Source organism: Anopheles funestus, chromosome 3RL (assembly GCF_943734845.2).
Source record: "Anopheles funestus chromosome 3RL, idAnoFuneDA-416_04, whole genome shotgun sequence".
NCBI lineage: Eukaryota > Metazoa > Arthropoda > Insecta > Diptera > Culicidae > Anopheles > Anopheles funestus.
Genome location: NC_064599.1, coordinates 31,181,874 through 31,197,274, shown reverse-complemented (window position 1 = coordinate 31,197,274; position 15,401 = coordinate 31,181,874). Strand labels below are relative to the sequence as shown.

The window sequence follows — 15,401 nt, the reverse complement described above, 5'->3', positions numbered from 1 at the left end:
CTTGACGTTTGGAATGACAGCACGCAACGCAACGCAGCGAACGGGAAAGCGAAATCGAAGCAAACCTTGCATTTGCGCGGTTCTTCTGCAACATGGAAGAAACTGAGTGCGAAAGTACATATTGTGAATATTATAAGCCATTGTTGGTGGAAGAAATTGCACTTGTAGAATATCCGGCACACGCTCATTTTGGAAAGTGTTTGGTGATTGGAACACTTGCCTGTACGAGCAACAGGCTAGAGTCGTTAAGCGTTCCTGCGTTTCCTACGTGAGTTGATGGTAAATTATTCGTCGTACCATCCACTGTAATACGAGCGGTTTCTTCTATTTTCAGCGATATGCAGCTTCCCGATGGAGCATGCAGTGTTGAGCTATGTTTCATCAATTTCTTTGGGTTCATTCCGAGAGGTAAACACGTTGAAATAACCGGCATCCTAAAACTGCGCCACACAGATACTGAACATGTAACGGATGCGGCTAACTTGAGGAGCACCTTGCTGTGTTTAGACACCACAGTAATCAAGGAAGAGTATGAAGAAACGTGTACTAGGTATAAACCATTTATTGAAGTAGATCATATACGCATAATAAGCCATGCAAGAGAACTTATTACTTGTAACCTTGAAATCAGGAAGCTTTATCTATTAAGTCAAAACGAGCGCTGAAAACTGCAGATGTCTGTGAGAAATTTAAGCTGTACTGTAGGAAAAATATAAGTATTGATAAACATGGCTGAAAATAGTCTCATTTCAATGCCATGCCAGGATTCCACTGGAAGGACTTGTAAAAGCAAGAAAACAATTCCTTCAAAAATTAAAAATCAGTCCCAACGAAAATCGATTGACGAACTCTGCTTTCGCCTGTTTTGAAATATCCTTTTTGTCACGGCGAAATTCAGTTTATAAACAAACCTTTGATTGTAGTTGTGAAACGATCCGTAGCACAATGGTGACATCCGTACAACATCGTGGTCATTCAATAATTTTATTATTTCACGTTTCATAACCTTTTTCGTCATTCCAATCGTTCTTTGCCATTGTCAGTTTATATTCAGGACAGGAAATACTCTAAAAAACTCGTGGTAAATCAAACATAAAACACGCCTCAGGTATTCGAAAGAAACGTCTAGATTTGGATTTCATTTGCAGCGAAAACTGAAAGCGCCTAGTGGACCTTATTTTGCTCGTTTTATGTGTAATAAATAATAAAAGAGGAAAAGGAGTTCAAGTCTGTCAAATCATTGCGAAACAATTAAACCTAGAAATATTCGAAAATTTTTAAACTGTATTTTTAAATTTCATTTCACAAAACGTCATCCGGCTGATTTGGAACACGTAGAGACCGCGACCTTAGTGCGCAGGCGTCAAATGAAGGAGCCGTGAAAGGATGACGTTTGTCGTGAAGTATACACAAAACGAAAAAATCTCATTATCTTGTAATTTTCAGCCTCTAGAAACTCAGTAAAACCAAAGTGAAGGTAATGAAATCAACGACAATGGCCCGCTAAATTGTTTACCCCCGGCAGTAGTATAATTTGGTCGTTAAACCAACTCCTCTTTCTAATACCCGTAATAGGATCGATTTGTGATTCTTTGTTTGCTCGCTCAGACAGGAAGTGGCCGTTCCCTAGAAACATGAACAAATCGAGCGAGAAAAGTATACACGAAATGTTGAAAAACACTCCGTCCATGAACGACAGCACCGATGTGGTGCATACGGGTTCCGAGCAGCAAACAATCAAGCACTCGACCACGCTGACTTTACGAAACGTTAGCAACCACAGTCTAACGTCGCCGACGTCGGTCAGTCTGGAGGATGAATCGGCATACATCAAGAATGGGTCCTCCAAGCTTGACACGTTCCGCAACTGGAGCATTACCACGTACAAATGCACCAAACAGATCATGCTGGAAAAGCTCGGCAAATCGACACGCACAGTCGATCTCGAGCTCGAGGCACAGATCGATCAGCTGAAGGAAACGCAAAAGAAGTATCTAAGCATATTACGCTTGTCGCGTGCATTCACGTCCCACTTTTACAACTGCATGCAAACCCAGAGCCTGCTATCGGAAACGTTTGCCGATCTGGCACAGAAAAGTCCGGAACTGCAGGAAGAGTTTTTGCGAAACGCCGAAACGCAGCGAATTCTGACAAAGAACGGTGAGCTGCTGCTGAATGCGCTGAACTTTTTCATATCGTCCATTAATACGCTGTGCAATAAGACGATCGAAGACACGCTACTTACCATTCGGCAGTATGAGTTGGCCCGCGTCGAGTACGATGCGTACCGGGTGGATATGGAGCAACAGCGAACGGGTGGCAGCGAACCGCAGCAGAAATACTCCAGCGATGAGGTGCAGAAAAAGTACGAAAAATGCAAAGACCAGTACGAGAAGCTACGTTCGGACATAGTAGTAAAGATGCAATTTCTCGAGGAAAATAGGGTAAGTTTAGGATTCTCTCGTACTACGTTAATGGAAGAAAAGCTCACAATTATATTGTCTTCATTTTAGATCAAAGTTATGCACAAACAGTTACTGCTCTTCCACAACGCTATAGCCGCATATTTTGCTGGCAATGCTAACGGTCTAGAGAAGACGTTACAACAATTTAATATCAGCGTGAGTATTGTTAACAAACGATTCGAACCGATAGGCTCGTTTTTTTACACTCTTATCGATCACTCTGTTGTTGCAGTTGAAGAGCCCAAACTCCGTTACCAGTTCGTGGCTGGAGCAGTAGGGATGAAATAGTCATCCCACAAGCATCGCCAGTAGCAGTAGTACATCGATGAGAATCAATGTCATTTAAAGTATTTGAACTGAATGTGATTTTTTTTTGCTTTTCCGGTGTCCGATTAGCAAATGTATGATGCATTCTTTTTGAACTAGCATTCAGCAACGGTTGGATCTGCCTTGCTTTTGGTGAACTAGCTTATCAGGCAAGCGAACTACAATACTGATTGAGATTTCTTTTCCAACAGTTGAGATTCCATTTGGTGGGAGTTTTAAGTTATAATACTTAACAAACTATATGAGGGATTTCACATTACGTTAACGCTTAACTTATTTATACTTGACAGCATTGCACAATGATTAATCTTTTAGCCAAACATATAATGTACCAACGTCTGCAGAATTGAGTTTTGGTTTGGCAAACGAGATTCTTTTGTAGCCTAGTCACTGTAATCGTATACTCTTATATTATCACCCTCGCTCTTAAGTTTAATGTGATGTAATCCTTTTGCTTAATGTATTCTCTTGGTTAACCGTTTCACATTCTCAAGAAAAGTGATTTTCATTCAGTCATGTCGTACTGAACATCTAACTTTTTGTCCAATAACAAAAAGCGGGTAAACGAGTGGTTGATGATGCGATTGCTTTGCATCTATCGGCCCTGTGCCACTCTTGGCGACGTATGTGTGTGTGTGTGTGTGTGTGTATGGTGGGTTTGCTGAATGCATTGGGATGCGTAAAAACATTGGTCTAGCAATTGTTATGATCGAATAACTCCAACATCGGTTTGAGTTGATAGTAATAGTCACGGGAATTTCTATGCACTAAGAGACCGCACACCAAGAACACGTAAAACATAGCATGTAAATGGTACACGAATCACACCAAACTGTACACATTCAGAAAACGACACGATCATACATGGCAACATGTTTAAAGTTAAGAGATTCTCCACACATTAATCTCATTGGGGGTGGGGGATCACGTTTGAACGTCGGGGACATATATAAAATAGGATGATGTGAAGCTTGCATAACGTGATTGTGTAAATGGTTGACAAATAAGTGGATTGGTCGAAAAGATATTTTGGTTTGGTCCATGTAACAGAAAATGTAACGTAAATAATAGCTTCAGAAAAATAATACTTAAACCACAAAAATGATCTTTATGATTCCGATTTATTACTTCTTTTTATTTTCTATTTTTTTACCATCCGATGAAAAGGCTGTATGGCTAGGATAGCAGAATAAATAAAAGGTTGGTTTATGTTTTCCTTTCGAATCCTGCCACCTTGTTCGAGGCCAAAAGAAACTGCCTTAGCGATGACGGAAACACCGAAAGCAGCTTAAACCGTTCTCCCATTTTAGCGGGATTCGTTAGCTCATCATAACCTTGGGTTAATATTTTCCGATAGTTCTCATCAGCGGTTGAACTGAGTAAACTCTAAAAAACGAATTAAATCGTTCGGGATGATTTAATACATTTGTAATGTAATATAGCTTCGATTTTGGTTTACCTTTAACCGTGCGGAACCTTCCATCGCTTCCAGAAAGAATCCTTGGCTAACGGGTCCGATCGTTACTGCCTTTTCGTCCTGTTCGAGAAAGTGTTTCAAGAAACCGAAATCGACATCAACCGTCAAATCGGCACTTCCCGGGTTTTGCAGTGGATCGTGCAATTTGTGGCTTTTAAATGACTTAAAGGAAAAAATGTGAAGCAACAATATGTAAGAATCGTTTGCTATATTAATAGATTGTAAACATTTAACCTACCCTCAACGTATCCATTTTGTCACCTTCATGACCGTAGTCAATTATAAGCCCAAATCCACCATTTTCATCGATGCGTTTCGCTATCATTTGTGCTATTTGTTCCGTTTCAAACGATACTTCAATGCGATTCCGATCTTTTAAAAGCTGCTCTTTGCTTTCGAATCGCTTTCCGAACACTACCGAGTATGGAGTTGCCTTATTCGATTGGATAAACCGAAAACTTGGCTCCTTTTGGTCCGCATTAATATCTACAAGAATTTCCTTCCACAATGCGCCTTCCTCCTTGGGTTCTTTACAGAACACGTGCACTGGAAGAGCATCGAAGAATTCGTTTGCAAGTATGATGGAAAATCCTTTCGGTATCTCGACGACATCGGTGTACCATCGGAGATTAATACCGGAACTGGTTGTGCCTTCCTGTACGTGAGGTTCAGCAGTATCCGATGGTGTGCGTTGGACCGATCCACGACTGCAAAGACGCTCGGCCTGAATGCGCTGTAAATTGGAACTCATTTCCACCAAATGCACACTGAGCCGTTCCTTCGATAAACCGAACCGTTGGAATACGCGTAACACATCGTGCATAAGTGTGCCCTTGCCTGGACCAAGCTCAATTAGCTGAATTTGCCCGTCGTAGTTGAACTTTTGTAACTCATTTATACACCATACGGCAACGAGCTAGAGACGATGAAAAATGTCATTCGATTTTGCTCTTTGCGTGTTTTGCGTAATTCATACTCCGGCGAACTTACCTCGCCGAAAATCTGTCCAATCTCCGGTGCAGTAACGAAATCACCAGCCGTTCCAAAAACATTCTCCTTGGTGCTGTAGTATCCTGCCGCAGGATTCAGAAGAACTTCTCGCATATAAGTGGCCACCGTTATTGGACCAGTAGCACGTATCCGTGCGTGCAATGCCTGTGCCAATGTTCTTCGGTCGCCGGCAGCAACGGAAGACTCTTTCGGAGGGTCACGGCGTAAGTTTTTAAGTTCGGTCACTGCACGTCTATTAACAGCTTTATAGCACTGGGATCGCGTAATCACACGGGCCGTACCTTTGAACGTAGCATTGGTGCAGAGAAATGCTTGCAGACGATATTTGCAGCATCTTCCAAGAGCATTCATTTCGAGCCGGTTTCACTTGTTGTTTACTTCGAGATTGTTATGACATTTGTAGATGTCAAACGATTGCGTTGAGCGGGCGAAAGATTTGTTTGCTTGTGTGTGTGTTTGGGGGGGAAGTGTTTATGAATGTACTCAGGGATGGCAAGGAAAATATTTATTGAAGAATTTTTTTACACCCCTCGTTATTATTTTGATAACATCTTACTAATTTACAAAATATGTAGTACAGTGTAGACATTCCGACACTATTGGGCAGAAAACTTCACCTTAAGATGGTACGGTTTGATGAACATGTTGTACACCAGCTCAAGGATACTGATCAATGACACCCCAAAGAACAACCCTCCAATGCCACCTAGAGAAACTGAACAACAATACTAACATTACCACTCTTTACCTCTTTATTTTCTATGTACTATTCATGCTGACCACTTACCCACGAAATCAAGTTTATTTCTAATCACACGCCTTTGATAGCGAAAAATTGGAACATTCAACACTTCCAGGATCACTTTTCCTGCATCGGAGCTTGAATTCGTAGGATTGTATGTTTCACTACACACAGGTAAAAATATGGCAAAGCTTATAATAATAGCATTCAAAATTACTTTTAAAAAATACTAACCCAATCACATGAGTTTCCAACGATTCGCACGCTTGTATGCATGATCGATCCTTGTGTACGGTGTGCACATGTTTTGTTAATTGTTTCACATTTGCTTTAGAATCAAAATAGATGAAGAAGAGTGTTTTTTTTTATAAAAATATCAGACATATAATACTAAATAGTCCACTACAGAATAAATACCCTTGTTTATGCAGAGAAGACCTTTAAAATCGCAGTAAAATTTCTCATCTGAAAAAAAACAACTTTTAGATTTAGAAACAAATTAATTCATAACTCGATTAAACCGGACGTACATGCTTTCGGTGATGTTGGAATCGTACAGTTGCACAACTTTAGCTCGAGCTTGATGCGATTGTAAAGAAAACACTGGGAAAAACTGTACGCCAGTACGGGCGATAGTCGTTCCTCTGGAAATTTACACTTACGCTTATCAATCGATTCATCCTTCACCTCCGGTTGGTTGACTGTTTCGGTAATCTAAAGTACAGCAAATGGAAAGGTTCATCCAAAGCATTCAATTTTTTTTGTTTGAAAGCGCCTAAGCTTTAAACACTACCTGTAGCATAAAATGTGACACGAAGCCAGATTTCCTCAGTGCATAAAATGGTTCCACAAAGTTAGGATAATCTTCTGGGCTGTGGATGTACATCTGGAGAAGGAAAAACGTGGCAAAGCGATATATTTGACTTTTAGGTGGCCAACATTTACTTTGCAAACTTTATCACCATGTAGTTGATCGTGTCGAGGTTTCGATAGCGAAACTCCAAACTTCGTTTACGTGTCCAGACGTTAAATTTTAACGGCAAATGATCAAACGTTAGCTCACTGGAAAGGAATCAAAATTGGTAGTTTAATTTTAACGCGAAGCAAACAATTAGTGAACTTACTGATCGAATATGCTATTAGCAGTAAAACAATTTCCCATCTCGGTCAGAGTGTATCGAAATATACGATTACAATCATATGATTTCCCTACGAATTTCACATCAAATAATACTTCATTGCAATTGGAAGGAAGAAACTGCGAAAAAAAAAATAATACCCAAATGATTTATTTTCGCAAAAATAAAGCAAAACACCTCCTCCATAACTTACTCTATTTTTCATCACTTTTAGATTAAGATTGCACGTATTGTTAAGCCCCGCACAGATCGCTGTTATGTCCTCATCGAGATTACTATTCGGACTTAGGAACAAGTACGTTTGGGCCATCTTTGGCCACAAATAATTCGTACTGGAAATGAATAAATCGGTGTTATTTATGCAAACTGTTTTCCAACCCAACTTTTCCTGCCACAAATGGACCCACACCTTTTCGCGGGCGTAAAGTTAGTGCTTTGCCAGTGCTCTTTGAGAAAGGCAGAAATTTGATTCGTGCGGCCCTTCGCATAGCATAGCGAGATGGCCGGAAAGGTGCTGTTCCAGCGAAGATAGGACGTGTCCGGATTGACACTGATCGTATCATCGTACGTATCTATCGTGAACAGCAATATCAAGATCATGGAAGCGAATGATCCACACAACACCAGCACCCAAAAGCTTCTACCCTTAGAAGAATGGAAGAAAGGAAAAAAAGGAAAAAGGAAAATCTTTCTCACACGAGGTCTTAATTTTTTTTTTTGCTTTGGCTTGCTAACCTGCCATAGGTATTACAACGCGTCCCGAGATACTTCATACCATTGATTGTGCTGTTATCGACCGCCTTACGCAAACGATAATTAATCAGCAGCTTGTTCTTTAACATTCCTTCAATCTTGTGCACGGGTTTTGCTGTTTGTGACACGGTCTCATTTTGGTGCTGTTTTAAACGGTTAGTAGTAGTGTTCGCCCACTTTACACTGCTTTGTTCACTTTGTGGAAATGTCGGGCTTTTAAAGTATTTAGTCATAATTGAATGATTATTTATAACAAAATAACAAATGTGTTTCATAAAACAAAACAAACACAGTTTAATGAGAATTACTGCTATGCGCCTCAATGGCTGCAATACAAGTATCGTTTCGCGATTACTAAACCACACTGCCGTGGTAAAGAATTTTCTTTAATTCAATTCATGCGTTTGCCAGCGCCTTTATTAGTTAATGTATTATTCTTGTTACGGTCAAACCAACAACCAATTACATTGCTTGTTAACAATTAACCTAGGTCACCCAACATTGCATGTAACATGCCAAAGGTCTAAATTTTCCTGTTTTACTCCCATTTTCCCGTTTTTTCTATTTTATTGTATTGAATTTGTTTTGTCATCTGAAATCATTTTGAAAAGCATACGATTACATCTTATCAAAACTAAATCGAGCATAAATAATGATTTCTCCAACAAACAAACAAAAAAAAACAACCGATCCAACATATGTCCGGCTCAATTGGTGGATTACACCACCAGCGTAGTAATATCATTTATCTATGCCAAGGATGGGATAAAAAATAATTATAAATAAACACCATTTTCAATCCCAACTAAACACTTAATCCCTGTGTCCCAATGTAAAGGGAGACAATTATCCCTACGCAATGGTCTCGTAAGTTGAACCCTCGGAACTCTGGACAGGTTTTTTTATGCAGTCATACACAGTCATATCAATGTTTTATTCCCCCTTTTTTTAGGAGGATGAGGGTCATATTCATTCAACACAGTATCTATCAGCTTAACCAAGAGAGCGAGACAAATTGGTAATGGTAATAGAATTTAACACGGTTTCCTGCTGGTTTAGATGCTACTGGCATAATCATATCATGAAATCTGTTGTTGCCAATAGATGGACTTTTTTTTATTTTCCACTTGGAAAAGCTATTAGAAAATTTTAAAACATTATAATAAAAGCAACTTAATTTACACGATGATGGAATGCTGCTGCTGCTGCCAGCTTTCTCGCACGCGATCGCATAAAGGTTATGGTTACCGAAAATACCAATATACTCGATATGTATGTATATATACGGGACAGCGCATCGGAAACCCTTTTCCGTTGGAAGGTATCAAGCCATCGGTTTGGCGGAAAACGCCGAAACGCGCCTCATCCGCGCGATAACCCACGGCAACGGGCGCATTGTTTATCGTTCGACAACACGAGTTGCGTGGCGTTTTTGTGCTTGTTTCGACGAAGAAAATCAATTCCTTTTTTCACCCACACACAAAACACACACATAACACAACTTGTGGGCCGTTTTGTTGTGTGGTGGCCCGCTCTTACCTGCCAGTGTGTATACGCGCCAGTTCTTTCGAAGACGCTAGGGGTTTTGTGCCTGTGCCTAAATGTGGTGTTTCGTTACGCAAAAATTTCATTGCTGCACGTTTAATTTAATATTAAACCAGTTTCATTTTGCCAGTGCTGTTTAATTGTGTTTCGTACCGAAACACGCGTTCACGCCGGATAGTTGTCTCAAGTTACTAACCTCGAACCGAGCCAAACCCGGGAGTGGGGTAAGTGGTGTGGATTGAGAGTCCTTCTATTTTTTTTGTTTTAGTGAATATAAAGTGAACATTCGATGGGTATTGAAAAGCGATTTAGATCACCTTCGAAGAACAAAGATGATACGCCCATCGAACTAACTCCTGTTAGTTCCCCAGACTAAACTCGTATCAATTGCAAACGTACGACGGATTCGTTTGGGGGTTTTTGAGACCTAAATGTAATGATGGTAATTTTCCGCACAAATAATTTCCCAACAGGACCACCGGTACCACTTGCTGGTGCGATCAATTGTTTCGTATTTAACAATTTTCTAAGCGCAGTACAAACAGCCACCCTACCTTTGGTACATTGTCGATAGGGGCGTACCGGGGACAAAATCCTCGGTAGTGATAAATTGCTCCCTAGACAGATTGTGAAATCCCATTTTGGCAGGTTGGTGTCCTGTTTTTTTTGCTTTAGATTGTTGCCACCGTTTGCACATGTGTCGACTGTTTGTGAAAGTGTTTCAACGTTGGCGGATGCGCATCCACCACCCCGGGGAAGGTTGTTGCACCAGCTGCACAACCAAACTACCCCCCCTCCCCCCCCAAAACTCACCCCTTCAGCACCAGGACACAAGACTGGACATGAAGAGAGACAGGACAAACAGAAGTGGCCACAACGTTTGTGAGACTTGAGACAACCAAAAAATGCGACACACATTCTGATGGAATTTTTCTTTTAAAAAAACACAAACAATTGTTTTGTTGATAAAACACAGCAAACAAACAAAAAAATCATATTGTTTAGGTGTAAAATTTTGTTACAAAAAAATAATCAAAATATTTCGCCTTGTTGAAGGAGCAATCTTTCCTTGTTAAATGGCATTTTCCCACTCACTCACCCTTCTGTATTCAATTTTCTGTATTGCTTTAAGGACCAAAAATGTAACCAAAAAAAAAACGAGGAAAAACCCTCCCTTACCGTTAAACGGCGCTGTAGGGTAATTGAAACACGTGTTGATTTCGGGATTAACTTACGAATAACTACGACTCACACGGGAACCGAGTGAGAAGGGTGAATTGTTCCGGCGCAGGAACTTTTCAATGGTACAATTCTAATTCACTGAAAATCGTCAAATTTACCACGAGATCGACGTTACCATGCGTCCAGGGTTGTATGAATGCAAAACGCCCATAATTACAATGTAATTGGTCGGTCGTGTGTTTTTTTTCTCTCTCTCGAAACGATCACGGATCTATTTTTCCGGGTAAGCACCACCTGCAAGGGTCGGGCCATCAAGCGTTTCGGGCTGGATTTACAACCCTCCGCATCAAACTAAGCGTAACCGCGTATAACCCGGAACCTTTCGGGGATGCCTTTCCGGCATCCGTCATGGTCAGGGGCTGGTGCTAAACAATATTGTTCGGTGGTGTAAGTAAATTATGCACATCTAGTGCACACGCGCCTCCCGGCAATACCAGCGTGTCTGTTGACAGGGCGCGGTGCGCCATCGTGTGAAAGTCATCGCAAAGTGTGGCCGCTAAGTGCGTGTGAATTGTGTGCGGTAAAATGAAAATATGATACAACATTCAATTACAATTTGCACCCTGTGTGTGTGTGTGTGTGGGGGTGAGCCGGTCGGTCTCGATTGGGCTGTTAAGGGGATGGCTCTAATCAACACTCTGCTCGAAGTACGCCCGCTATGACACGCTCGTCATCAATCAAAGCACAAATGGATGGAATGAATAATGTTACCATGGAATTTAATCTACCCAAAATGGAAAGCTCTTATTATAAGGGATGTTTTTCTTTTTTTAATCGGCAGTGTTAGTTTTTTGCTTCATTTAAAATTTTAAACATTTTTAAAACCCATTTTCTTTTTATTTTTAAAAGAGAAATAAATATAATCCTGGAGGGTAAGACAATTAAAATTTCCAAGGCATTCGAAATAAATTGGACAGTTTCGCAAGGGAAAAGAAAATATTTTTTTTTGCTTATTGGCAGACAGAAAAATTGTCAATACTATCAAAAATATTCACCCAAAACAAACGGACTATCAGTATCGATCACACCTTCAATTCTGATAAAATAACCAAGAACAAGCTGATACTACAAGTCTCTTTAGGAAGGACCTCAAATTATTGGAAATTCGGGTAATGTATTTTTCAGCTACATTCATTTTTAGACAATCATTTTTACCTTTCAAAAAGGTATGACAAAAAGGAAAAGTGTGGCAAACCAAAATTGCAAAGTCTCCAGTTCTTGCCGTCAATGCTCATTGGGCAACAGTCAAACTATCCTTATTTTGATGACCGGTACAAATCATGAAACAATTTGCTTGTGAACAATTGTTCAACAAAATCAAATCCGAAGGGATTCTACATTGTCCATTATGATAGTCCTTAGTCCTTAGAAATTCACAGACAAATCCCAAATGCGTTACAAAAACTGGGGATAAAACTAAACAGTTAGAATGTCTATTTTATGCTCTGCATTTGGTGGGACCTTTTACGTGTGATATATTATGAGCTACTAGATTCGCGGGGTAAATGCTTGACATCGTAAGAAAATTTGATATTAATTCTCTCTTCTTCTTATGGGGCACTACAACCTTAGGAGAGGTCTTATCCGGCCATTTCTGGCTTTCCTTAACTTTACTTAACCCGAAGCTGAATAGTTAGGCCTTGTGAACGGATAAATATTTTCGAAATTCTACTGTGTGCTTATGTGGAATGTATAATCTTTGATACTTTATTTTTTGTTAAATTTTTAATGTACACTTACAATTGCTTGTTATAACAAAACATTATTTTAAAACATGAGCAATTATTTTCCGATGGTAAAATAACATATATTTTTTTCTATTGACTATTTTTCACATTTCCTTTCTTTAACATCGGAAGTTTTAAAAGGGAGCTTCTTCATGAAGAAACACTCCCAGTTATTAAGTGAATGGCTTTGCAAGGAATTTTGCTATCATTAATTATTAATCGCCTTATTTATAGCTTACGGGAGCAGGTGTTTCTCACAAAGAATACGATTTTGCGGCCTTATTACCCTTTTCTCTGATTTCCATTTGAATTGGAAATATTGTTCATGCTTTTAAGTGCTATTTTAATCTAAAACTGAAGTGTTTGAGCGTAATCAAAATTTCGTATGGAAGTTACGATTCGGTTGGAAACACTTTTGTTTAAGAAATTACTATTTTTCTTGGTTTGTTTGGTTTGATTACAGTTCTTCAACCTCGTCAACATGAACGGCACACATTCGCCCGACATGATCAGCCGGTTTCGGGATTTGAAACTGCTGGAATCCGGTGAAGGGCCCCGACCCGACCATGAGGAAATGAGTCACCATCGACAGCAACGATCATTCGGTGCCCAGTCAGCCGCCACCAAGTCCCAATTCATTCCGGCCATTTGTAACTTTCAAACGGCGCGGAAAATGGCACAGGAAAATCTCGAACATCAGCCGCTACCGGATGCAGTGATCGATATTGCATTTCGGAAAGCGCAAGCCGCCGGTTTCCCGAACCCGGGCATGGAGCTAAGCGTAGGACCGTACGCAACCGGTACGTATGGTCGAAAGTTGGAACCACTGGAGGCAACAACAACAACAACAACAAAAACCCATCCATCCTCTCTTCGGTTCGGCTTTTCACAGGTGTTGGCTGCAAGAACTACAAGGCAGGGCCTACCAAATGTACCAAGTATCGTGTGTATCGACCGAAAACGTGTGGCGTCATACCGAAGGTACCGAGCGCGCTGGATACACCCGAGCGGCCAGAAAGTATGCGTGTGAAGAAGAAGGTCGGTGCGATGGATTTGGCCATCGGGTGGGAGTTTCGCACCAAACATGAACCACGGTCCCAAACGTACATGGACGGCTCGAAACCCTCGGTAGCGCCACCAATATTTGAAGTGGTCGAACCTGCCAAAGACCTAAACCTTCCCGCGGGTAAGCTTATTTGTAGCTGCTGTGTGTCCTCCCGAGGGAACTACTCAAATAATCCTCACACCACAAATCAATGCCATTTCGATGAGGGTTTTTTTGTTTTTTTTTTTCGTTTGTTTGTCCGGAACCCTTTTGCTTAATCCGTTTTTATTCTCTTTTGTTTGGTTTTGTGCGTCACTTGTGCTGTGCAGTGGTACACGCTGGAGGCGTCTTTTCCAACACCCTGGGCGAGGAGGACTTTTTCGACCGTGATGTTATTCGACAGCACAAGCGTCTGGTCCGCCCAACGAGCAACCGTTGCAAGTGTGGCAATAGTTCGGCCAGATCGTCGAAATCTCCGAATGTTGCACGGCAGCAGCAGCGAAAGAATGGCAGTGGCCGTGACCGGCGTGAACAGACTCTCCAACAGCAGCAGCAGCAGCAGCAACAGAAACACCACGATCGCGAACCTACCACGATGGAGATCAACAATAACAACCTGCCCGCAGTACGAGGATCAGCACGATCGCACGGTTCTTCGCAGGGGAAGGAACTCGCCGAACTCCAACGCCAAGGTGGCAGTGCAAACTCGATGGAGCGCAAAATGCACGAAGCAGCGGCCAGGCACGCGGAACGGATCGAACGCTTCTGTCACAAGTTTGTGCCGGAAGAGTTCCCGTACAACTTCCATCAGGAGTATCGGTGTGCGTTCAAGGCGGGTATACCGCAGAGCAATGTGTCCGGTACGCTTAGTAGCTTCGATACCGGACCGAACGGTAACGAGCATCAGCGTAAACCGGCCGATTACAAAAAGTTGCTCCACATTCCCAAACCACGGGAACCGTACACGAAGAAAAACTACGTCATCGATACATTAGCGCCACCGTTCGCATTCTGGAAGAAGGGTTCCGGCTATCCGGACTATTGGCGACTGATCAGCGTTTATCAACAGGCGTACAATAAACCGATCGAGAAGCGAAAATACCCACTGCTCAAAACCGTGTACCAGTAAGAACTGCGGTTCTACCAGGGACACATCCCAATTACGTCAGCTCAATTATTCATTAATAGCCTTATCTTCACCCCCCTTTATTAGCCAATGATTTTGATTATGTCGATTTTCACCAATAGCCAGTGTTGTGTCAAGTGCCCGTGTACTTATTAGTTTGATGTCGGAAAATAAAGCAGAAACACATTCGATTCGATCTCTAGGGAGAGATCTTATGCCATATCTATGGTTGGCGAGAAGAAGTGTGGTTTGATTTGTAGTTCGTACTTCCTGTCCTGGTGGTAAACATAAAACAGGTTGCATTTATGGTAGTTTATTACATATCGAATCGATGGAAAATATGGGAACTGCTTAAAGCTTTATACATTTTTAATAGGGGATGTTTTGTTTGTGCAATTCGGAAAGATTCAGTACTGTCTTTTTGATAAGTAAAGAAGTAAGGTGTACAACATCAACAACAAGCGGCAAAAATTTCGCGGCCCCTTTAACCTCGGGCACCCCCGCAGGCGCATAGTTGATGATCCGCCTCTGCTTAGAAGATTGGAAAAATTGTGGATGTTTTTTTATTCTTTTATTATTTTTTATTCTTTTTTTTATTTACAGCATTATTTGACTGAAAAATAAATCAATTTATAAAATTTTACTAAATTGCTCCAAATGAAGAAAATTTTACATTTTCTCAAACAGGGTATGGAACTTGGTTCCTCGAATAACTTCTGCCACAGACATCTGAGGGCATGGCCGTCCAAGAAGAAAACATAGCCATTGGTGCCATCTATCGGCCACAGGTTAAAGATTGGCG

At 41.1% G+C, this 15,401-nt stretch overlaps 6 protein-coding genes across 6 annotated transcripts in view; 3 read left to right on the top strand and 3 right to left on the bottom strand.

Moving 5' to 3' along the window:
• Positions 1 to 15,401, bottom strand: part of LOC125770927 (Down syndrome cell adhesion molecule-like protein Dscam2) — a 369,720-nt gene that overhangs the window by 213,265 nt on the left and 141,054 nt on the right. The gene's annotated exons all lie outside the window — the stretch shown is intronic.
• On the top strand, positions 84 to 742 carry LOC125771043 (uncharacterized). The gene is made up of 2 exons (XM_049441230.1): positions 84 to 268; positions 335 to 742. Exons 1-2 carry the CDS (start codon positions 93 to 95, stop codon positions 663 to 665), a joined length of 507 nt encoding a protein of 168 aa, XP_049297187.1. The 5' UTR covers positions 84 to 92; the 3' UTR covers positions 666 to 742.
• LOC125770986 (arfaptin-2) lies at positions 1,351 to 3,897 on the top strand. Its single transcript, XM_049441151.1, has 4 exons — positions 1,351 to 1,477; positions 1,576 to 2,444; positions 2,514 to 2,621; positions 2,698 to 3,897. Exons 2-4 carry the CDS (start codon positions 1,635 to 1,637, stop codon positions 2,740 to 2,742), a joined length of 963 nt encoding a protein of 320 aa, XP_049297108.1. The 5' UTR covers positions 1,351 to 1,477; positions 1,576 to 1,634; the 3' UTR covers positions 2,743 to 3,897.
• Positions 3,895 to 5,672, bottom strand: LOC125770965 (protein arginine methyltransferase NDUFAF7 homolog, mitochondrial). The gene is made up of 4 exons (XM_049441098.1): positions 5,260 to 5,672; positions 4,508 to 5,185; positions 4,252 to 4,431; positions 3,895 to 4,178 (listed from the first exon to the last, which is right to left on the bottom strand). Exons 1-4 carry the CDS (start codon positions 5,629 to 5,631, stop codon positions 3,999 to 4,001), a joined length of 1,410 nt encoding a protein of 469 aa, XP_049297055.1. The 5' UTR covers positions 5,632 to 5,672; the 3' UTR covers positions 3,895 to 3,998.
• LOC125770584 (uncharacterized) lies at positions 6,562 to 8,219 on the bottom strand. Its single transcript, XM_049440319.1, has 3 exons — positions 7,554 to 8,219; positions 7,355 to 7,512; positions 6,562 to 7,280 (listed from the first exon to the last, which is right to left on the bottom strand). The coding sequence occupies exons 1-3, from the start codon at positions 7,759 to 7,761 to the stop codon at positions 7,143 to 7,145; spliced, it is 504 nt and encodes a 167-aa protein (XP_049296276.1). The 5' UTR covers positions 7,762 to 8,219; the 3' UTR covers positions 6,562 to 7,142.
• On the top strand, positions 9,358 to 15,128 carry LOC125770964 (uncharacterized). Its single transcript, XM_049441097.1, has 4 exons — positions 9,358 to 9,683; positions 12,892 to 13,228; positions 13,321 to 13,614; positions 13,803 to 15,128. Exons 2-4 carry the CDS (start codon positions 12,910 to 12,912, stop codon positions 14,600 to 14,602), a joined length of 1,413 nt encoding a protein of 470 aa, XP_049297054.1. The 5' UTR covers positions 9,358 to 9,683; positions 12,892 to 12,909; the 3' UTR covers positions 14,603 to 15,128.

Bases quoted from the DNA above. Each gene is read 5' to 3' on its own strand.
- LOC125770986 (XM_049441151.1), top strand. From the start codon at position 1,635: ATGAACAAATCGAGCGAGAAAAGTATACACGAAATGTTGAAAAACACT. The intron at 2,445-2,513 runs GTAAGTTTAGGA...TCTTCATTTTAG, and splicing joins AATTTCTCGAGGAAAATAGG to ATCAAAGTTATGCACAAACA. The intron at 2,622-2,697 runs GTGAGTATTGTT...CTGTTGTTGCAG, and splicing joins TACAACAATTTAATATCAGC to TTGAAGAGCCCAAACTCCGT.
- LOC125771043 (XM_049441230.1), top strand. From the start codon at position 93: ATGGAAGAAACTGAGTGCGAAAGTACATATTGTGAATATTATAAGCCA. The intron at 269-334 runs GTGAGTTGATGG...TTCTATTTTCAG, and splicing joins AGCGTTCCTGCGTTTCCTAC to CGATATGCAGCTTCCCGATG.
- LOC125770964 (XM_049441097.1), top strand. From the start codon at position 12,910: ATGAACGGCACACATTCGCCCGACATGATCAGCCGGTTTCGGGATTTG. The intron at 13,229-13,320 runs GTACGTATGGTC...GGCTTTTCACAG, and splicing joins CGTAGGACCGTACGCAACCG to GTGTTGGCTGCAAGAACTAC. The intron at 13,615-13,802 runs GTAAGCTTATTT...TGTGCTGTGCAG, and splicing joins AGACCTAAACCTTCCCGCGG to TGGTACACGCTGGAGGCGTC.
- LOC125770584 (XM_049440319.1), bottom strand. From the start codon at position 7,761: ATGATCTTGATATTGCTGTTCACGATAGATACGTACGATGATACGATC. The intron at 7,513-7,553 runs GCAGGAAAAGTT...GCATAAATAACA, and splicing joins AAGGTGTGGGTCCATTTGTG to CCGATTTATTCATTTCCAGT. The intron at 7,281-7,354 runs GTAAGTTATGGA...TTTTTTTCGCAG, and splicing joins TAAAAGTGATGAAAAATAGA to TTTCTTCCTTCCAATTGCAA.
- LOC125770965 (XM_049441098.1), bottom strand. From the start codon at position 5,631: ATGAATGCTCTTGGAAGATGCTGCAAATATCGTCTGCAAGCATTTCTC. The intron at 4,432-4,507 runs GTAGGTTAAATG...TTTTCCTTTAAG, and splicing joins ACAAAATGGATACGTTGAGG to TCATTTAAAAGCCACAAATT. The intron at 4,179-4,251 runs GTAAACCAAAAT...TTCGTTTTTTAG, and splicing joins AAGGTTCCGCACGGTTAAAG to AGTTTACTCAGTTCAACCGC.